Raw genomic sequence first — 23783 nt, 5'->3', positions numbered from 1 at the left:
AACAGGGTTTATTTGCTGCAGCGTGCTGTGTATTTTGCTCATTTGTAATGCTCAAGTTGCAAATACATGCCAGGAGGGTTTCTTTTAAAATCGTAAACCCTGCGAAATAGTTCTGAAGCAGGATGTATATAACATGGGAGATTAGTTCCAGTTAGTTTTCAAGTTTGCTTCTTGGATTTACAAGGCTAATGTAGCTAACAAGTGATGGGAGGTTATACCCCACTTTTTAGCATTAGGCAAACTACAGCTATGTGTAGGTTTAGGAGCTCCTGGCATTTTTCTGTAAATGGTAATGCACAGTTAATTTATATTTGATTAAATTATAGATGGATTAAAAAACATAAAATAGTAATTATGGCATGTGAAAAAGGTTGCATGCTCTTCTAGGTGTAAATTCTCAAAACCCAGTTAACTCATTGGTCTTAAATAGTACGTTAGGGCTAGTTAAGTAGGTCAATAATTGCCTTTTGGAATTATTAGCTGATGACAGTTAGAGGGAAATGCATTTTTTGTCTACTCAAACTCGATGAAAATAATGCCTTGCAAATTATTAAGCATGGGGATAAAACAATTATGCTTTGGGTTGTGTGGTAGCCAGTGGCTCAGGAAAAACTGCATGGGTAGAGGAAGAATGGATTCCACTAAATATCATAAATTCTGGAAGCAAATGTGTTGCAGTCAGTAAATTGTGGCTTAAAAGATGCTGGCTTCTACAACAAGATGATGATCCAAAACATACCTCTGAATCCACTATTAACTACTTCAAGAGGTGCAAACTAAAGCTTTTGGAATAGCTGTCCTAGCTGTCTACGAAAAACATTTGCCAACTGTGGTGTCTGCTAAATAAGGTGTTACTAAGAATTGACCTAGTAGGATGTCCGTAATTCTGCATGTCGTAATTACTATTTTCTTCTGTGTTTGAAGTTATATATATACAGTAATTATGCACTAACAGTTGTAGGAAATGTTTCTTTAAATAGTTTGCCGTTTATTCACTTAAGAAATCAAAAACTTTTCATGCTACTGTACTTGTCTAAATTGTGACACACTTTCAACATAATGTGTTGAGTTATTAACTGGCCGTCATTATCGTCGTGCTTGATTAGAGTGTGTTACTGTGTTTCTGAAACGTTTTGGTTTATGCAATTTGCACAGTGCTAACTGCTGGGTTCTAAGCTTCCACTATTTGTTAGATACATTTGTTTCGTAGCTGCAGTGCAAAGTCAGACTTTAGACACAGAACATGTCTTGGCTGACTGACTTAATTAAATTTTTGGCAAAACTGTTCATTTAAAGTGGAATTCCACTGATTTGTCAAAGCAAATTTGCTGTGAAATGTGCCATTGTAGAGTTACTTTACTGAGTCAGAACTGTTCACACCAGTAGTGATACGAAACAGATGTCTGATTTTAATTGCTCTGAAAGGTGCATCACAAAGTTATTCTATGAAATGGATGTGCATATGTTGCATAGTGCCTGAGACGTTTTTAAAATAGTTTTACAATAAAGTTCTGACCTAAAATATATATTGTTAAATACATTCATGGCAGAGAGATAACTACACGGCAATTCCTCTTTAAATTTCTCTACAGTGAACCATTTAATATCAAGCCATTTTAATGACTTTGTTATAAAGTCATTAAATTTTAATGACTAATAATTTTAATGACTTTAATAATCTTATTACTTTTAATAAAGTAATTATGCAGAAACTTGGAAAAATAGTTGGAAAATGTGAGTCAAGTCAGCTTTATTGTCAATACTACGATATGTGCAGGACATACAGTGTACTGAAATTGTGTTACTCTCAGACCCTGTGTATCCAGTGAGAAAAAACATCCAGTGATTGATTATTTGATTGTTGTCACATTTTATTACAGTTCAGAAGAAGAGAAAGATATAGACTGCTGTTGTAGGAGGATGGTGATTAGATTAAATGTATATTAACTTTTTATACAGACTGTCTTAATAGCTGTTTTCCTTGTTGAAGTCCTAGCATTTTATTTCTGAAGGCAGTCTTTAGAGCCCTTTTCAAAAACACCTCCCATCTTATTTACAGTAGCTTCCAGTTTAAATTGTCCCTCTCATGTTTCCTTACATAGCACAGTACAGCAATAGCAGTGGGAGTGTGTTTTTCTCTCTGGGAGGTGGTCCTAACTGGCTATGGGATGGCAGGCAGAAGTTGGAGGGGTGGGGTTAAAAGAGGGCGGTCTCTACCTCGTGAGAGTTGCTGCAGTGTGTACAGTGTGTCAGTGTGTCGGAGACCTACTGTGTGGAGTGCTACGCACATGCATGCAGCCTGTGTGGAGTTCAGGATTATCAGAAAAATGAACCAAGAAAGCAGTTTATCCAGGACACAATCTTCCCACCATGGTGAGTTTAGAGTTTGACTGAAGTGTTTGCTGAGATTTTAGGAGCTGATTGGGGGTTGACCTGAGCTGTGCTGAGGTGCTAATAGCTTTACCTTATGGGGTATGAGGGGGGGAGGGGTGGGGAGAGCGTATTTGTGTATACTATTAGTGAGTCTGTGTCCTACATTCTTGAATTTCTTACTTTTTTCTGATATCCTCTTATGATGTGTCTGTGGTTATATACCAAAAAACATTTAAATATTTTTAACATATTTTAATTAAATACCTTTTTTGTCTATCAATTCTCTTTAAACAGGTTGTTATTCTTAGTGTTGCTTTAATAGAGCTATATGTAAATGACCCCTGCTCTGATTGGCTCTCCTTATTGCATCTCATTCAGAAAAGCAGTCCCAGCTGAATCACTGTAAAGTTCAGTGTGACTATGAGGGGCTAAACTGCTATAGGCAGATATATTTAAATACATTTGTTTTCATGACATCACAAAACAATGGTTTCAAATTGGGTTGTTTTTGCAGCTTATTTTCTGTATATGAACTGTATGGACTGTTGAGTAAATTGTATGTTTTGCAACTTTAACAGTGTGTATATACTACATCAAACTCTTATTTAAAGACGTTTCCAAGATGCGAGTCTTTTAAGTGAGGTAGTATCCACAGTGAGAACAGCAGTGCATTAATGTTTCAGAGGAGAGTTGGAACTGTGGGTGGGTGGGTATGAGAGAGAAAGAATGGGTAATTACTGGTATTTTATTAATTATAGCTTTGTAATGTAAGTTAACTGTGGCTGCTTATTTAAGTATGTTTGTGTGTGTGTGTGTTAGTGTGAGAGACAGCGAAAGGGAAAATGAGTGGGCAGCCTGTGCCATGGGTCCACTCTGACTGGCTCATATGTCCTTGAAGCAGGTAAAGGCAGAAACCCATGAGGCTAAACTAGAGACTCAGTACAGAGCTCCACTGAGAGGTGTGTGTGTGTGTCATATTGCAGCTGTTCTGCCCTCCTCTCTGCTCTTACACACTGGAGTGTGTCTGCAGTGAGTGCCGGCCTGAGAGGGAAGAGTGGGTGTGTTGATATCAGCGGTGTTTATATGTCTGTTTAAACACTTAATCTAAGAAAAGGTATCTATCTATCTATCTATCTATCTATCTATCTATCTATCTACAACTGCCTGTTTCTTTTGCAGTTTCTCTTGCTCTCTCGCTCTCTCTCTTTCTCTGTGTGAAGAAAACATGTGTGGAATTAATTTAGCTTGCTCTATGTTTGGGCTGATTTTAGTTGACATTGAATCAGGGCCTGGAAAAGAAAGAAAGAAGGAGAAAAAGACGGACTCTCTTGCACTGCCCGCGTTCGTAGTAGTAGTAATGCATTCATGAGAGCATTAATCAGCCTAGCTCTTTTTAATAGACATGTTGGCCTGCAGAGCGCCCGAGGAAATGCTGCAGTCTTGGCTAAAGCTAACTCTCTACTACTAGCGTCTGTTCATCTGAGGAAGACGAAGTAAATGGAAACAAATGCTTCCATAAAGCTCTTAACAGTGTTTCATTCAGGCCTGGGTTGTTTCTCATGATGTCAGTGCCTTTAAATAGGTGCCTTTTGTTCACCTCTCCTTTTGACTCTTGGCCTTTCTTCAGCTTTAGCTTTAGGATTTTGTGTCTGCATGACTTGGCACAGTGTACGGTGTGACTCAGTCCACAATGCTTTAGTTGAGGTGGTCCAAGGGCCACTAGGTTATCACGTACCTGTGTTTGAAGTGCGGCTAGACCAATATGTCACCTGGCCGATACGAAGGTCCTGTGGACTCGTTTGTATCAAGTATCCAGCTGAGAAACACTGCCATTTAATGTTTTACGTTGCTAGGAACAAACTGCTCTGATGTGAGAATGTGAGGAAAAAAGTCACTTTATAGAGACTGCTGAGTTGAAACTCACCACTTGTTTATGCCTGTTTTGGTGATACAGACTAAACTGCTAAAGTGGAACAGAAAACACTATCATGATCAGATTAACAGAATATACTACATGCATCAAGAGGTAACTTTTGGATGAATTTAGGATCACTTGGTTTAACATTAAAAAAAAAAAAAAAAAAGGCCCAAGCGATATAAAACTTTTGTGGCCAGTACTGAATTTTAAGTGAATGAAAATCCTGACAACTTGTAATGTCTGCTGATTATAATTTTATGTTTATATTTTATTCATTTGTAATCTTATACTCCACTTCTTTTTGTAAAATTACACCGTATAACATACTCCAATAGTTTCAGCATATTTAGCCCTATTCAGCTGAATTTGCTGTAGTGCATTGTTTGACGCACTGAATTTAGACAATCTGACAGTTGAGAAGCGACATTCAGATCAGTCAGTTAAGCACTGTTTAACTAAAAGAGTTGGAGTCTTTTTACTTCTGCACCAGATTAATTTCTGTGAGCTGATATACTATTGGAATTTTTAGTTCCTTAAAATTGGTATTAGTTGTGAAATGTTCATATTGATAAGGTCCTAATTTGAAGAGGTGGTGTTTTGGGAATGTAGAGCAGATGTGTGTGTTTACTTAAAGAGATGAGAGGCCTGAGTGTGTCTGTTCTCAAAGTGGAGGTGGTGTGTGAAGTGTTACTGGTTAACTCATCAGAGAGGAAAGAGTGTGTGTGTGTGTGTGTGTGTGTGTGTGTGTGTGTGTGTGTGTGTGTGTGTGTGTGTGTGTGTCTGCCTGCTTGTGCTGGTAAAGAAATTAGCTGCAGTCAGAGCAGAGCAGAACTCATGAGAAACAGTCTAATGTGTTTAATGATGTATAGGTGCTCTAAATTAAGAGCAAATGCATTGTGGGACAGTGTTTAGAGTTATGTCTCTTGTGCTTATCAGTGCAGATGTTGTATAGGTTGTGCTTTGTGAATGTGTGAGGGTGTTTTATATATGTGTGTGTTGGTATAACAAATCTAACAGAGCAGGTTTTGTGTGTGTGTGGCGTTACAGGTCTCATGGTTGTCTGTTTTTTTTGCTGTCTATGCCTCACCTCATCAGACCTGCTCAGTGCTGCATATCTCTCTCTCTCGCTCTCTGTAAAAATGGCTAAAAACCTTTTGCTGATTTTCCAAGTGTAAATTAGTGCATATCTCAGCAGAGAACACACCTCTGCTCCTTATAATGCACAACTGTTGCTTATTAACATATTGAGAAAGAAATAAAACCTAAAATGTGGCTTGTGCAAAAGTTATGGCATCTTTAGGCCCAATCCCATTTCTTTTTTTTACCCCTACCCCTTGTTTTCAAGTGTAACCCTACCCCTTAAACTGAGTTAAAAGCGGTAGTGGTTGAAATCCTTCTCCTATGAAATGGGACAACACTTCAAGAACCGGATATGTCATCGAGTTTTCTTCAGTGACTTTTACGTAAACAGACGAGACAAGGTTTTCCGGCCGTTTTCAATATGCCTCCAACTGTGGTAATCTCACTTGTGTGTCACATGACAGGACAGGTGAATCATATTTAAAATAGCCTGGAAAAATAATCAGAATGTGTTTTTTTGCTTTGTCATATTTAACTTTTGTACATTAAGGAATCCTCGATTTTCATGACCTAGTCAGCCAGTTTTTTATAACTAACCTCTATCCTTATCAGGCTTTGATCAGTCAGGTCTGTGGGTTTATCACTAGCACTATGGAATTGCTGAAGATTGATGGTTAAAGATGCAGCTGTAGTATTGTGTTTTCTAAACAAGTTCCACCTGGTAAAGTATGAACTTTCTTAATAACTTGTGTCATTGATGAAATTCAAACTCACAATTCTCCCACAATAAGGCAGTGTTTGTGTAGTGGGTGATGTTTTACAGAATACACTGCCAGGATGTTTTTCCTTCACAACAATAATGAAACCTTGGCTTTAAATACAAAAGTGCTGTAGAAAAGAACACCAACATCTGTTGTAATTTCCAGGGAATTGTACATAGTTTCATGCAGGTAAATTGTTGCTTCAGTGTTCCTGACATTTCGACATTGGCTTGTATTCACACTAAACCCATGGAAAATTGCATGTCTGAAATTAACTTTGGACTCTCACATCACTTTGAGGACTGACACTTGAAATTATGATTTTATAAAGTTGGTCAGTGTTCATCAAGTATTGATGATATCCACAATATGCATAGAAAATCTCCTCTCTCTCTCTCTCTCTCTCTCTCTCTCTCTCTCTCTCTCTCTCTCTCTCTTTCTCTTTCTCTTTCTCTCTCTCTCTCTCTCTCTCTCTCTCTCAGTTTGACCAGTTATCTTCTAGTGCTAAACTGACTGGACATGCCTAAGGGTGACTAGCTGCATAATATCTAGGCCAATTTGGCTTCATCCTCTTTGGGTTTATGAGGCGTGAACTGTGACCCCCTAATGTTGGACACAGCCAGAGTCGCGAACCATCAGGCTAGGCAGAGAATGAGGAATGGCTTGAATGGAAGTACGGTGTCAGTGTTTTCTCTCTCTCACACACACACACACACACACAGAGAGAGAGAGAGGTTGGATTTTTCTGAAAAGGAATTAAGGTTAATTTTTGTGCACGAAGCAGTAAATCATGGCTTTAGGCCGAGACCCTGCACACCTTCACTCTGACAGCCGTGACATACCGGCACAACTAAAGACATGTGGAGGAGTTTATGCAGAGAGGGGGAGAGAGAAGGAGAATGAGTGAGCGCATGAAATGTTTGAGAGCTCATTTGCCGTCACGGACTCAACAATAAGTGATTCATCACTCTTTCCAGTATGCTATTTCTTGTGCACAAACACACAAACTAATCTCCCCCTTTTGATTACACTGAAGATGCCATCCATTGGATGTTCTTAATTCAAATGTGTGCATTCTTGCCAAAAGTAAGTTAAACTGTTTTAATGTAATATATTTTATCCATGTGGAAATAATTTGCACTCTGAATCAAGTAAATCTAATGGATTCTTTTCAGTGCATATTGGCACTGGCTTGTTATTTGTTTGAGAGACATGGGTGTGTGGCATCTGGCAGATTTGAGTTTCGCATTGGCTTATCTCAGTTTCGTCTTTCTTTCCTTATGTCAAAATTAGACTTCTTCCTCTTTTGCAAAAGATGGACTGGGGTTAAAAAAGCACCTTTATATGGTCTTTTCAGGAAAAGCACATTTGTTTTTTCATCTATATTTGTGTATTGTCAGTGCCACAGCAACATGAAAACACCTAAAGATCCCTTACATTGTCTGATCATAGCAATTGGGCCAATATAAATGATCTAGATTTACTTGGAATAAAGTCATATAAGTTAGATTAAAGTGAGGGATTTGTTCATGGCAGCAACATGTATTTAGGGACATCACAATTATTACATAATCGCCTGATCACAGTTATTGAAGCTGACTGTACAGCAATTATCTTTTACTATCATATGTTTGCCTCTCAACAAAAAGAGTGTGCATTTTAGTAGAAAATCGTGGATCCTATGTCTCTATGACATTAAGACAGTTTGGCCACTTTAGGCTTGGGCCTTAGTAGGTCCATATAATGAACAGACAAAGACCATTAAATCATTAATCACAGTTATTTGTCTTGGTACGGCAGCTATAACTGTTGAAGTAGGTTATGGACCCCTTATGTATTCCTGAGAGTTGAGCATGCTCGCTTTGTGACACTAACCTTAATTATAGTGGACAGGAAGCTGCCCTCTGTCTATGAGTGGCCCATTTGAAAAGGAATAACCACAGATGCGTCCCTTTTTTCACACTCTCATGTACACACACATACAAACCCTTAAATGACCATGTATTGGGCTTTCCTGCTGGCCTCTTATGGTTTGTGACCTACTCAAGCATGTGAAAGTGTTATTGCTGTTAACAGAGACCTAACAACCTGTACTGAGAGTGAGTCTCTGAGGTAGGGAAAGTCATGTACAGGTTGACTGATGTTGATTGTTGGGCATCACCATCTCATATTACAACCTGTAATCTACCATATGTTGGACATACAAAGCAGCACAATGCTTCAAAGGAGTATCTGCATGTATAATTACCACAGTTTGACCCATACGTGATACAATAAAAATTATTATAATAGATCCAGCTTCAAGGACAAGCTACTTGATGTTATGGATTAACTCAAATTACTGCTGGGCAGTACTGATTGTTTGTACTTTTATGCTAGTATATCAGACAATCAGTTTTAGTACTACAAATGGATAAAAAAAATTCTTAGTTAACTTTGACTGTACCAGCTAACTCTACCAGTGTCATATTACTGAATTTTATTAATTCCACCCTAAAGAAAAGTAGGCCTGAAGGCAACCTAATATGTCAAGCAAATCTTCTTTGAATATTTGAACACCCAATTAATTTCATGCTCTTATAATTTTGTTTATTTACATGATCATGACCCATGCATGCATAGCCAGACAAACCCAGAACTCCAGACCGCCGGAAGCTCCTCCCTGTTGACCTTACGTTGTGACATCCTGCTGAGTTCAGCCCCAGACAGCGCCACCACACAGTCCAGCTTTCAACCAATAGACAAGAACCTTACAATAGAGCAGACTGGGATTCTATCCATCACTGGCACTGGGCCAAAAGTCAACTTTTTTTGTGTAGCTCCCACTCATGCCATGAATTGGCTTTGATGTGAATGGACAGGCTCTGGTGTTATTTAGCGTTCTGGGGATTAACCCGAAAGAGCAGGGCACTCTGAGGATTCAGACTTGTGTATTATATCTTCCTGTGGGTTTGGACGCTTTTGGAGGTTTGGATTTCAGAGAGAGACTGATTAAAATTAGCCCGGATTATTTTGAGGAGACACTTGAAGCTGTGGGGAACGTAGAGAGTCCTGGAAGTCTGCTGTGTGTGTGGCCATGTCAGGTCCAGTCCCAATTTTAATTCTAAATGGAATCTTCAATTTCTTCTTCACAAGGATTAATTTGTGTCACCATGGAAACCAGACTTATCCACAGATTCATGTGTGTAATTATGGCTTACTTCTGAAAGATTAACGTGTTGACTGTCTTCTGAACAAATAATCTGTCAGTGTATGCTGCAACGGTTATTTGCATCTCATCCATTAAAAGTGGGATTTTAATATCATACAAATACAGATCTCTCTTTAGGCACTATGTCAGCAATGAGAGAAGTACAGAGAAAGCAATTTGACTTTTTATCTCTAGACCACCTTCTTACTCAGCGTAACAGAGTATTGATAGAGTATTGATAGAGAGTATTGGCCTGCACTCTCTTCCCTTTCTAGGGGTTTGGGAAGAGATTGGTTCCCCATATCAATGTTGTGTTGCAGTCTTAACCATGACATTATCTATTTATAGAACTTGAAATCAAAATGGACCATTATTGTTACCTTGTTAGTCAAGTATCATGGTGACTTTAGAAATGCTTTAATACACTTTAAATGATTTTGTAGATACTTATCTTTAACTTGCATTCAACAATATAGCTTGTCTGTTTTAATAAATACATACTTTATTTTAATGTCTTTTACATCTATTATCTGTTAAATCCAGCTTGATCTAACTTTTACTCTAACCCAAAACCTAAACCTAACTATAACACTGCCCCTAACACTGTTGCCTTTTCAAATCATAACCATGGCACTACCACTGTTGAGAATCTTTCACTAAACAGTTTGTTAACAGCTTGAACATCTGTAGATCTATGTAAATCTGTATGGGTCCATAGTCTACTATCCAAATAAAATAGCCCAAGATTGTTGCACACATCTAAAATGTCTTGATTATTGGCTGCAACACTGTGCACCAATGGGCGGAGACTAATGACATTAACCAATAATAATGTGTCAACGTTGTTTCACCTCCCCATCCTGCCGCCTCAATCTTGCACTGAACGAAAATGCCTGCTGCTTCAGAGATGATCCTTAACACTGCTCCTTTCACTTGGAAATATTAGATTTTTCATTTGATTCCAATGTGTGTTTTAAAGACTGTAGTTTGTGGAAAAAATTATTTAAAAGTTAGTATGCTCTGAGATTCTTCCTGATTCTTATAGCTGTTGATACCATTAACTTTTGCACTCAACACACACACACACACAGTTTTAACCACCTCAGAAACATTTTCTAAGCTGCCTCTCCCTCAGAGTCCAGGGTACACTCAACTCATGAATTGATTTGTGTCTTGATACTGTGTTCATGATTCAGTGTTCTCACAATATTTTGGACAAAATCTGAATGTGAAAAATTGTGACCATAATCATGTTTTTACAAAACATACTAATGACACCAGACCTGAGAGGCACAGGGAGTGCTGGAGTTGAGAGTTGATTGGTGCAGATTGTTTGCAACATTTGGTGTTCAAATAAGGCAGTTGCATTAGATTCCGTACTTATTACAATGTCTGTTCTCAATGATGCTTTGCATTGGGGTATCACAGAGTCATAATGCATGGCTAAACCCCAAACTTCTTGCTTCAGTTTAGAACATGAGGATCAACAGGTGGTCAACAGGTCATTTTTGCAAGTACTAAGTACTGTTGAATAGTGACATTTTGTTCCATTTTCTGTTTAAAACATTTCAAATTACAGGTTTCAGGATTCTTAAAATGGCTTCGACATCAATTTTATTGAAGATGTGCAGCAAAGTAAAGTGTTCAGGGATTTACTCCATCCAGGTCTTCAGCCAGTGTTTTTAAAGCAGACTTGTTCTCATTCCCTCAGGCCCATCAGTAACTGGGGAGGGTGTTCTAAACTCATGGGAGCTTTTTTTAACATGCTTTATAAAGTCAGGCCAAAAGGGTTGGAGGGTTATGAGTTGTGAAGCTACATCAAGTTTTATCGTTTGCAGAATCTATGATTTGTTTCTTCTTTCTACAATTGTTGATGAGCTCTCTCAGCTCTAGAGCGTTCCTGAATGCTCGTTTGTTTTCCACTTTACTCACACCAGGAATGTGACAAGACAATTTCACAACCTCCGCAGTGCTTCTGCTGCTTCTGCATATAGGCATGTGTTTTTTTTCCCCATGGTAAGCTACTATCTCTGATTTATGTAACCTTTGTTAGCCATGAGTTACAAGACTAAAGAGTTTATGAATCCAGAAACGTGCAGTATTTCTTTGCAATCAATGACCAAACAACCATTTGGCGTTAACGTTGAGCGTTAACGTTCAGAGAGGCTATGTCCTACATTTTTCCTCTTAGTATGTTTGTGTGGCTTTGTGTAGATGTATTTATTTGTTCATTGTCATGTTTCAACCTCTCCTCCCTAGAATTACTGTGCCTTTAAGACTTCTATGTGTCTGTTTTAATTTGCTGTATTGTGTTTTATTTTGTCTTATTCGAAAAGCTGTAAAGGGTGAAACACTACTTATATTGGGGTTAAACTGGTGTAGGCAGAGATGTGTAAATGTGTTGGTTTTTATGGCAATATAGCAATGTTGAACTCAAAGGCTTTTTTGTGAAGCTTCTAATGTCTTACAATAGCAGATTAGTAACCTAAACAAGACTAAACCACATTTTTATGAAATTTCCATCTAACTGCCATTTATAAAATTTGTTTCTAACTTCCAGATTAAACAGACATATTTCGACTAGATACAGAACTTTTTGCTCAGTAATCCAATTTCAAATATAAATCCCCTGAAAGTGTTATTTTTTTTGGTCTGGATGCTATATTTGAGATGGCGTGGCACTCCAGGTGAGGTTAGCGAATGTGTCAAGAGGAAGGGCAGACGTGTGTGTTTGAGGGTGGGATGTTGTAACATATGATGTTGAAGCCAATGATTGAAGGACAGTTCACTCTTACAGGAAGAAGGGCAAATCCAACATGGCTTCCAGTGCAGGACCTTTCCTCTTATCAGGAGCTGCCAGGCAGTGGTCATTGTATTCAATTGAGAGAGATAATAGTGCTTAGGTGACGAAGGAGAGATTTTTACGATTTGTTCATATTGTACAAACTCCCAAGTAATGCTCAGCTCATGCTGTCTACCATTTGCTATAGAGCTTCTGTGTCGCTAAGCTCTCTGACGAGCACACCCTTAGACAATAGCCCTTATCTGACCAGGGTTCAGACAAACATGAGAGCTCAAAATATTCTATTACATTTTTAATGGTTAAAATAGCAACTTTCACTCTCTTCATTCTTTCTCTTTTTCTTTCCACCTTTCTGATGGACAGCTGGCTCGTTCTGTCGCTTGTGTTAGGGTGAAAGGTTAGGTCCCTACAGATCTACCCCCACACTGTCTGTTGCTCTGTGTGTGCTCACGCTCCTGTCAGTCAGTGCTACCATTAAGTGTGTCTCTTGTTACTTCACATTTATTGGGTATAAGCATTTCTCCACCCATCTGAGTTGTTTACTTCGATGATCATCTTCTCAGAAGGCTCAGAAAATACTTATCATTGCCATAGTTTTATGTCACTGAGCACACATACTTTTTCCCCAGTTTACATTTACATTTGTGGCATTTTGTATATGGTCTTATTGTATTGATTGTATAACATCATATTGTATATGAGCTTATTTTGTTTATACTTCTCTTTGGTCTTATTTGTCTAAATTTCTTTTTGTTTATGTCTTTGCTGTCAGTTCTAGAGCTGCTAAATGGTTTTTCATTGTTTTTAACAATGACAATTAAGATATGTCTATCTATCAATCAGTTTTATCCAGAGCGACTTATTTGTGTTTAAAAGGTAAGTGAGTGTAGTGTTTGGAATCTTGCCCAAGAACTCTTATGCTGCATTTACAGTACAATGGGAATCTAGATATTGCATATTTTTTAATGGGGCAGTGACAGAAAACTCTGCTACTGCCAGCAGTAACAAAAGCGTACCACAGGGATCAGCAGGACGTTCCACCAAATGTTTAGAGTTCCCAAGGTTGGAGTTCTGATGCTTATTCGTTAGACTTTTTAGGTGGTCATTTGTTGCATTTTAGTCAAAAATCAGACCTTTTGGCCAACTTAGTAAATCTTTAGTTGGGGACAGTTCTGTTAAATGGTAGGGCTTTCATTTCTCACAAGCTAATTATTCTTTTTTTCTTGCTGCCTTCTCATATCTGATTTGATTAGCACATGACATGCTAGTCCATGCATCAATTAATCATTCATACTATTTTATTGCCTTTCCCCCACAATCATCCTGAGCCATTAGTCAAGAGTGGCCCTTGGTCTTTTAAGCAAAGTGTTCATCTCTGTCCTCTGTGAAGACTACTGGGAGGTTAACACAGTTAGCAGAGTCACTGCACCCTTGGGAGCAGATGATGTGATTGATTATTCATTTGCCAGAGTGTGGCCTGTAGAGACAGGATTAGTTAAGCAATCTAATATGATGCTGCTGTGGGCCGGTCTGCTGGGCAGTTAGAGGCCAGATGCTTGATTACGAGCAGCTCTCAGTGCCGCAGTCTTTCCTGTCATGTGGATTATTACTGAAATGGATCTGCACAATTCAGGAGAAATCAGCTTTTAACTGCATGGAACCTCAAAGGCCACTCTCTCATGTGTTTATTGTGGAACAATTCAGATTGCTTTCATGCTGAGGTTAGCAATTCCTAAAAAAATCATATGGTGTATGAAGGTTCTATATAATGTAGACCAGATGGAACTTCAATCCTCAGAGAAGTGCTCTCACTGGAGACTCACTGACAAAGTGTGCACAGTCTAATTCTCATTTTCCTATAAGAAAGTGTGTTTTCTTGGTAGGCATAGCTACAAAGCTTCGTAGGACGATACCATTGTAACCCTCTCCAACCCAACATGCTAATGTCTCTGAGAATAAACTAACAAACAAAGATAGACAGGGAAAAACCATGGCTGCTTGTGTGGCCATTCAGATCTGGAGAATATTAGGCAGTTGCTGTAAACCAGCGCTAAATCCCTCTCCATTTTGCTCCACTCTGCCACTGGAGTCTAGAGTAGGATTAGATTAGTGTTCTATTCAGCCCACCCTACATAGAGAGAGAGCAAGAGAGATACAGAGAAAGCTGGAGAAGACTTGTATATTTTACTTTCTTTACATTTACAGCGTTTAGCAGACGCTCTTATCCAGAGTGATGTACAAGAAGTGCTTTGTCGGTCTAGAGAAAACATCTTTGCTAGTTACCAATAGGTTACGGAAAAAGACAGTCCTGAGCTCAGATACTGCTAGAAACAAAAGTCACTGTAGATACCCAGAAAAAAGGAGTAAAGTTGAACACAGTACTCTGTACTGTACAATACAATACAATACAGTAAAATACAATACACAGTGCAATACAATAAAGTATAATATATAAGTGCAGCACAATATATTGCAACAATACTTTCTCCTAAATGTGTTTGCTTTCACAGAGTTTGAGATGGTGAAGGTACATTGATCCCATTTCCTTCCTGAATAATTAGCTCAAAAGCCCCACTCTAATGAACGTGTGTGACCAGTGCTTTTTCAGCGTTGAGCACTTGAGTGTTTTAATAAGCGGCAGCTCAGAGTAAAACGCTTAGGGTGTATTTTCTCAGTATCAGTACAGGTTGAAGTGATGTGAAACTTAATGGTGAGTTTGAGGGTTTTAGGTGGTCTGTGAGAGCTACTCATTGAAAACTGGTTTCATGTGATTTTTGCACTTGGTTCCCGAACTACCTCACACAAAAATTCTTGCTTTTGCATAATAGCCATAGCCACAATAAAGAACATTGTAGTTCTTTTGTTACTTTCTCATTGCACTTTGGTGTTTGTTCTTAAAAGGTGGTGTTCTGGTTCTAAAATTCCAAGTTTGAAGCTGTTGTATATACTCTATAATATGCTATGCACACGTTTACATATTCAGTGTATTGATGTTGTCAGAAGAAAACCTTGTAAGTCAGTGGAACCAGAAATTTTTCCAAATAATTTTGGTGCATTTCTTTTAATCTGTTCATCATGAAATTTACATACAATGTAAACGAAAACAGGTGCTTTCAAATAATGTGAAAAACTGTGAAACAACCAAAATGGAGATACAAGGTTTTCAGCAATATGTTGTATGCATTTTTTTTGTTTGTTTATGAGTGGATGGATGGAAAGATAGAAAGATAATTTGTGTTTCCGAAGGAAAATTGCAGTATAACAGCAAGGCATATAATCGAACATAAACTTACGTATATTATGCAGACAAAATAGACATAAATTAACCAGGAACAAAAAAATGGATTAAATTAGAGAAAAATATGAGAGAATAGGAATAGAAGGATATTCATTAGCAAATTTGCTTAAGCGTATAAGACCCACTTAGAAAACGTGGGAAGATATTGAATGTGAAGGTGAATGAGGCTCAATCAATATAAACATAACTAGCAACAGCAGCAGTATTTATAGTCTAAAGTGCATAATGAAAGTGTCATTACAGTAGCAGGTTGTGATATATTATGCAATGTGTACTAGCAAGGGAGGTGATATAGTTATGTGATTCAGCACAGTTCAGACAGCAGGAGATGGCACTGTCCCTACAGTAAGGAGACTTGTTATAGTGTTTTATAGCAGTGGGTAAGAAAGATCTCACACGGCGCTCTTTAGCACAACGCAGCTATAACAGTCAGCCACTGGATTTGCTTCTCTGTTTTTCCAGTGTAGCCTGCAGGGGTTGAAAGGTTTTGTCCAAGATGGCTAACAGCTGGTTGAGAGTCATTTGTTCTGCCACAACCTCCAGAGTGTCCAGCTTGATTTCTGCAGCAGAGCCAGTGCTCCTAATGAGTTTAATTTGTTCAGAGCACTTTTGTTAGTGCTGTTGTCACACCACACAACAGCATAGCATATAGCACTCACTACAGCAGATTGGTAGAATGTCCATAGGAGCTTCAAACACACCAAAAGACTCCTCAGGATTACAGGCGCCTTTGGTCTTTCTTGTACACAGCATAACAAGTGTTACAATTCCAATCCAGTGTGCTGTCTAAGTGCACACCCAGATACTTGTATGTCAAGTAGGAGATACTTTTTTTCCTCCACAGTTGTTTTTAATTGCTCTCTGTATTTGTGTGCCGAAAGCCTTGTGTTTCATGCCCTCTCTGTGGCTGTTCATAGTGAGGAACTCCAGGGTCACCTAGAAGCAGTCAAGTAGCCTCAGCCTTGATTTTTTGTTCTGGCCACCATGCTTTCTAGGTAATACTAGATAATTTTCTAAAAAGAAAAGTGCCAGAGCTTTCTGCCATTACATATAAAGCTAGTTAGCACAACTGATAGACACTTATAAAGCAGTTATTGTATAGCAACAGGGAGAAGCAGTGTTAAAAAAACAGTGAAAGAAACAAAAAAGTTCAGCCTTCAGACAAAAACACAATGTGAACCTTAATGTAGCACATCATGATAAACTATTTAATGCAGTTTTCTTTTACCTTTATGTTGACTGACAACCATGAAGTATAGTATGTGAACTACATTGCTTGGTGGACAAAAAGTTATTATTGTAGTCATCATTAGTAATAATTGAATTGTTAGTAAGGCCGGAAGCTCTGAATGAATGTGTGTTAGTGATGGTCTGAGATAGTAGTTGGTGAAATATATGGGAATGGGAGGTGCAGTGCAAGGCGGACCGAGATCTAGAGCTACTGAAAGTATGCTGAAATGAAAGGAAGAGAGAGAGAGAGAGGGAGACTGATGGGACAAAATGCTGTTTTACTTGTTGAGGACTTATATAAACTGTGTCCAGATAAATATTGTGTGTGTATGTACTAGGCAAGAGTCAGAGACCACCTATCATTTTAATTTCCAAAGAAAAATCTAGAGACTAGAGTTGAAAACTATAAATAGACAGAGAAAATAAGACTGCTCACAACCAACAGGAAGTATCCTCATCAGATAATCAGTATTGAAAGCTTTCATCTTTGAGAGAGTACAAAATCAAGCTTTACTTTTGCTTCAGATCTGATAAATGCACAGGTGTTTATGTCCATCCTTCCACTGTGAGTAGACAACTCAGTACTATGAGTCTGAAAGGACGTGTATCTGTCAAGCAGCCCTTACTGAGAAAAAGAAATAACAAAAAAAGAACAACATTTGCGAATCAAGCAAAGAAGCTGCTGGTGTTCTCAAAACAATGAACTGGCCACCCCAGAACCCAGAAATCAACCTCACTGAATAAGATTGGGGTTACTTCGATGTAATTCGATAAGACTCAGAAAATACGAAAAACTTCTAAGACTGAACTTTGGAGGTGTGAAAAAAATGGCCCTGCAGGTTTCTTTGAAAAACTGAAAGCAATTATCCCAAAATAAATGGAAGCTGTTACAGTGACACAGGGTGGACACACTAAATACCTTTTTGTTGTTGTTGTTGTTTTTTGGAGTATTTAGTGTGTCCACCCTGTATTTATGCTTTTGCCCTGACACTAAAAAAATAACTTGTACTTGGCTGAAAATTAATAAACAAGGTACTATATTTATCTTTTATTAGTTGGCATCTGTGGTTGTTTTATGTATAAATCTATGCATATATGTGCATATGTGCAACTATTCAGAGTAGATGAGTTACAGTATGTTGTCTCATGTTTTAACACAGTTGGCCTGGGATCTCATCTGTGCGCTTGTGTTTGTGCTCTTTTGTGTTTAAGCTATATAACCATCTGAAATAGTAAAACATACACACAGACACACACACAAACACAGGGGCAATCCATTTGAAAGCTGCAACTGGCCAAGCTTGAACAACTTTCTCTCATTAATCAAGTGTAAGCCTCTCATTTGTGCATCTAGAAGAAGAAAAAAGCGGTCTCTTGTTTGTCTTCTCCCAGCAACCATTAACCTGAAAGTTTTCTCACATTGATGACCTGTTTTTGCCAATCAGTGCCTGATCTCTGAGCATTACACTGGAGTATGATGTGATCTGTTTGTGTGTGTATGTGTGTGTAACCCATATTGTTGTAACTGAAAACATAAGATAATGGAGGCTTATTGTTGCCTTGGAGTTCAGACTGGCAGTGTGTCTTATCTGCTGGTGTGGCGTCTGTATTCTCCCGACTGTCTCTTTCTGTCCCCTAGGACTATAGTCACCTGCAGAGATATGGCCTTTCGCATCACCCTCCTAACTATGGGGGAGTGTGTGTGCGTGCGTGTGCGTGTTTGTTGATGTGTTCCTTCTAAATTAAGAGAGAAATGTCTTGACTTCATAGAAAAAGTAGAGAAAAACAGGCCTAACCTGCAATATCAGAAGCTGCAGAATGATGCCGTTCTTGTGAATTGTTTTTAGACGTTTTTCATTTATACAGACTATTAGATTTTGATTGTGTCAGACCTAGAAAATTCTTAGTATACATATACATAATTATAGTGGTGCGATTCTTAGAATGTGTTAGATTCTCTCTTGAAAGATGCTGAATCGATTCACACATTGTCATGATCACATTTTTATTCAGGACTTGTTAAACATGTTTTGAGTTTTTTGCTATTCAGTAATCAGGGCAAGGGTGACTAAAGAGTGGTTGCAGGGTTTTAGCTTGACTCACTTAAAAAGTAGTTTTATATTTTCACATAACAGCATTTTGCATATTATTCAGAGAAACAGGGTGCTTATAGGGTTTGATTCACTGCCAACTAAGAATTTCTTTATTTCACACCTGTGTTCTCTGACAGCTGAGGCTTCAATTGTCCTATGTGTCAGACCCCCCTGGGAGCCTCTTAAGGGAAGACTAAACCTGATATTTAGAGACTCCGGTAGAGCTTTAATCAAGACAGATGTTTTTTTTCTGATCATGAGAACAGCACGGTGGCTTTCTGTCTGAGATTGTCCCATCCTGAACCACATCAGGATTTGTTGTAAACCCAGGCTGCCTCATATCATTACGTTTCAAGTTTGAAATGGACAGAGTACAAGAAAATTCTGTCCCAAATGGACCCAAACCAGATTTTTATACAGGCTCTGCATTTTCCCCTACTGTAAAAAAAAAAAAGAAAAAAAGATGCACAGCCAGAGACATCATAAAGTAGGAGAATTTCTCTCACTCATGCATGCATGTTTGCAGTCACAGATTGGTCACAGATTTTATGCATATGAAATAAAAGGCCCAAAATTATTTTAAACCATACAGAACAAGGCAGCTTCATGTAACAACCACCTCTATGACCCATGAACAGGCTTATCCAATAATATGCAAGATTGGGCTTTAAGTTTAAGTTAAAGCTGTAGCGTACAAAGTGAAAAATGTTACCTGACTTTTTTCCTATTTTTGAGATTTTAGTGTAAACCTTTTAGATTTTGGAACAGGCTTATAGACTTACTAAGTGTATAGAATGTATTCTATATTCAAATTCAACTATGGTAACACTTCCTGTTAATTCCAGGGGAGGGAAAGTCGTCATCATATTGGGTGTAGAAATAAAAAATCAAGATACATTTAGAATTATTTTTAAAAAATTGAGAGCCAATCAAATAGTGGTAATGGAAATGGTAACTTTACAGAAGAGGTAGAAGGTTCTTAACTTTAGTTTGATTTAATGTCACAAGACTTCAATGTCATTCTGGACCATGTTCACACAATGTAAAGGGCAAGATTGCGTTCTGACAGCGACTATATATTTTTTCTCTTGCTGTTTCTTCCTGTCTTTTCTAGTCCCTGATGTTGAAAGTCGTGTTTATTCACGCTGCACCTGTGCCAGTCTTTCTTTCTCTCTGCAGCTGTGTCATGTTGATGTTTTTCACTGTGTGAGCACATCCATTCCCAGACATCAGTTCACTTTCACACACAGAAAGGCCTTGTGTGGGTTCAGTGTAATCATGAAGATCCAACACCCTTCTGTGACCAGCACTGGGGGCAGTCATCTTTCCCCGTCAGGCAGACATGATAACACAGCTCTCAGTACAGCAACTGTAGGACTTGGGGCTTCTGGGGGGATGATCAGTCATTTAGGAAGGAAAGCGAGGTGTGAGGGGCCAGAACTGCCTTTGGGGCAGATATTTTTGAGGTAGTTATGTTATGAGATAGTAGAGCAAGGGTGACTGAGTGTTTGGAGATTTTTGGCTTGTCTCAATTAAAAAAGAAAGAAGTTTCATATTTTCACATTTTGATTTGCTCCTTCTTACATTTCTTTATTTCTCACCTCTAGCATGCTCTGTGAAAGCTGAGGCTGCAGTTGTCTTACTAATCAGACCCTATGGGAGCGCTTTAAAGTCTTTTAAGATTAATCTTAATATAGACTCTAACAGTGGAGTTTTATTCAGGCCTGATTTTTGAGAGCCTGAGGACAGCATGATAACTTTTGTCTGAGCTTGTATAATGTGAGAGCGAAAGAGAGAACAAGATGAGGAAGATGTAAAAAGAATAAATATTCAGTATAGTTGAGAGGTGAGAAAAAAATAGTTTAACTCAGGTTTACTTTACTGATTTACCTTACAGATTTACTTTAGATTAAGTTTACTGTTTGCATGTTACAGTGAATCAGACACCAGCTTCAGTAACAAGATCAATGAATAGCTATAGTAGTTTAACTCAGATTTTCTCTGTGCTTTTGTTCATTTTATAGATAATTCATACATTGTCAAAAAACACATAAGCTATTCTTGATATTACGTATCAGTTTGACACTAAAACAAGTATATGAATATATTTTTGGCCATTCAAAATTAAACACCGATATTTGAAGCTTCTGAAAGTCATTCTGTAATCTACTTGAAGTTTGTGGTAGACATACTAGCCTGTAGAAAGCCTGGCATAGAGCTGCCACCGCTGTTTTCCATTTCTAACAGCCCTTGGATTAGGCTGCTGCTTGTATTCATCGTCAGTGATGTATCTTGGACTTCCAGGAGTCCGAGAGTGACATTTTTTCCAAATGAAATCAGACCCAGTTGTTGATTTCTTTGTCATTTTGTCACTATGCTGATGGTTAATCTAATGTATTAGGCCTTCTAACCAATAGGAGAGCTTGCTTAGATATTTACCTAGATACCATAGAGAAACACAATTCATGATTGGCTAGTTTTCTGCTGGATGTTTTCAGAATTTGACCCTTTTGTTTCCAAGCAAAACTTAACTATGAAGCAAAAGTAACACTCTAATGCTTGCAATACTTGAGTTCTCAGAATTTCCCGCTGCGGAAACCTTTCCACCAAATGTCTGATTTGGAAGTATCATAAATGTGGGCAGGTTTAATTTCCCTTATAATAGAGGCAGTCCTATGCAGTGTCGCAGAGGTGCAGGTGGTAGCCTCAGTGGCCTTTGCCTTAATTAATGGCTGGTGGTTGCTGATATTTTTAGCAAATTTTGGCCCTTGGCTCTTTGGGGATTCTGGGGTCTGGTTCCAATGAGGGCTCCTGCACTTTTCTCAGCTCCAGAGAAGAAAAGATCTATAACAACAAGTGCTGCAGACCACTCCATCTGCAGTACCACTGTGGCTCTGCTCTTTGAATGTGTGTATACCTGCTGTACATCCGTATTTGTATATACAGATGCATTCGTCTGTTTGTACAGATGTGGCCTTTTGCATGGCCGTTTAGCTGTAGTGTTTTGGTTGCCAATGGGGCTGCTCTGATTCTTCTTTTTCTTGCCAGTGTTGTCCTTTGGGATGGTCTCAGTTTATTGTTAAAGGTCTGTATTGTAGCTGATATAGGGGTGTTTTTCTATCTGCTATATTAAAATCATGCTGATCAAATCATGATTTTTTTTTGTTAAGGCTATTTTACCTCTCTGCATCTGTTATTACTCAATTTCGCTGTTGTAGAGGTGACTTATGAAGACACTATCCACAACCAACTGGACAACTACAATGCCAGTGTTTCTGAATTTGAGCTAGCCTTCGAATTGTTTACGAAAACAGCCTTTCAGTAAACTAATTGTACAAAAAGTGTTGAGTGTTTGGCTGTAACACACTTAGCAATTTGAGTCACAGTGTGTTCAATGCAGTGAAAAAGAAGCACTACATTTGACGTGAGACAAACCTGAAACACAAAAGTAAGCCTAGTATATCATTATTGGTATGAAAAAAAAAGTGCTATTGTGCCATCTGTAATTAACAAGTATGGTCCCTGTCTCTGTTTGTATGATTGCAGGACTCTGAATCTCTGGACAGCTGCATCCAGAACACCCTTGCAGCCCTCTACCCACCGTTTGAGGCCACTGGGGCCACTGTGCTCTGTCAGGTCCTGGATGTAGTGGAGTCGCTGTACCGTGGAGACGGCCTGCGCTACCTCATTGACTTCTTGGTGCCCGCCAAACACATCCTGCAGAGCATCCAGCAGGATGCATGTGTAAGCTTTTCCTTTCTTCTCTCTTCCTGTTTATTCTTTGTGAAGTCTTTTATTCAGATGCATTTAGATGTTAGCTTGTCACGTTCTGTTAATGACACACTGCGGTTCCAGCTAATTTCTTTACGCTTACTCATTGTCATTTTTTTTCCTTTTTCTCCTTTTGTTCTATGTAGCTTATCTTTTTTCAGTCATGGTAAAGCCACACTGTCGCTCTCTTTCGAGTCGTGTAGTGTCATGCCTGAGATAGTGCTGTGGTGTGTCATGTTTGGTTAGGTGATCCGCTCTCCCTCCACTCACTATTAGTCACTATGTGGGTGCAGTCAGACACACATACATGTGCACACACACCTCAGACAAAAGACTTGGGCATCCACCAAGCTCAAATGTTTTTGTTAACGCTGCTTGTTTTGGTTATTTGAGAAGCAGCCTCAGAAGCCCTATCAGTGATTCAAAGCTGAGGGGTTTTTCCCAGCAAGAACACAGTGTCTCTCCCCCTCTCTCTCTGTCTCTCTCTCTCCCTCTCTCTCCCTCTGCTCCTGTCCCCCTCTCTCATGCCTGTATCGCACATGCACACATGCTTCAGGCTTGATTTCATTTACTGTTCCCCCTGTTTTGGCAACCCGTGTGGCCGTAAGATATATATATATATATATATATATATACCACCCACTTGACCTAGAGACTTTACTTAGCAGCTGTTTTGAACACAGGCACATTTTCTGTCTGTGTAGTTAGGGGTGGACAATATGACGATAATGTTTTTTGACGTTATCATGATAATTTCACATTACATTTTTCTGGGTATATCGTGTTTATCGTCAGTACTTGTAGGATACTGAATTAACTGCATAGGTCATGAAAAAAACTAAACAACAATTAAAATCAAGTAACTGCATAAACTTGATCTTGATTGAGAATACACAAACTGTGGACAAACTGTTAAATTTTTGGCCCTGGATTGTGGCCAAATCCGCTGAAAGTAAGTGTATGCCCCTCTAAATCTGGCTCTCTAATCACTTAAACGCATGCTCTGTTAATATCCAGAGGACAATCAACAACACAGGCAAAGTCAGCTAGCTAGCGAAATGCTGTCATTTGCTCACATTCATTATAACTAAAGTGAAGTTTAGTTTACCAGACTTGCCAACTGTTTACAGCTCAATGTTTAAACACAAAATTTGATACTTTTGGCTATCTGTCCATTACTGTCTGTAACAGAGGAGCAAGTTAATTTTTTAACAGAGGATTCTGGCTGCATATGCAGGTCAAAGTGCAGAAATGGTGCATACAACT

At 38.6% G+C, this 23783-nt stretch overlaps 1 protein-coding gene across 2 annotated transcripts in view; it reads left to right on the top strand.

Moving 5' to 3' along the window:
* The first annotated feature begins 2247 nt into the window (after positions 1-2247).
* Positions 2248-23783, top strand: part of plekhg4 (pleckstrin homology domain containing, family G (with RhoGef domain) member 4) — an 86592-nt gene continuing 65056 nt past the window's right edge. For both annotated transcript variants that reach the window (XM_017706168.2, XM_017706167.2), the window contains exons 1-2: positions 2248-2373; positions 22293-22490. In XM_017706168.2, coding sequence (XP_017561657.1) covers positions 2371-2373; positions 22293-22490 — 201 coding nt within the window. In that variant the 5' untranslated portion in view covers positions 2248-2370. The remainder of the gene's footprint in view (positions 2374-22292; positions 22491-23783) is intronic.

This window comes from Pygocentrus nattereri, chromosome 25 (genome assembly GCF_015220715.1).
Source record: "Pygocentrus nattereri isolate fPygNat1 chromosome 25, fPygNat1.pri, whole genome shotgun sequence".
NCBI lineage: Eukaryota > Metazoa > Chordata > Actinopteri > Characiformes > Serrasalmidae > Pygocentrus > Pygocentrus nattereri.
This window is presented reverse-complemented; position numbering and strand designations above follow the sequence as displayed.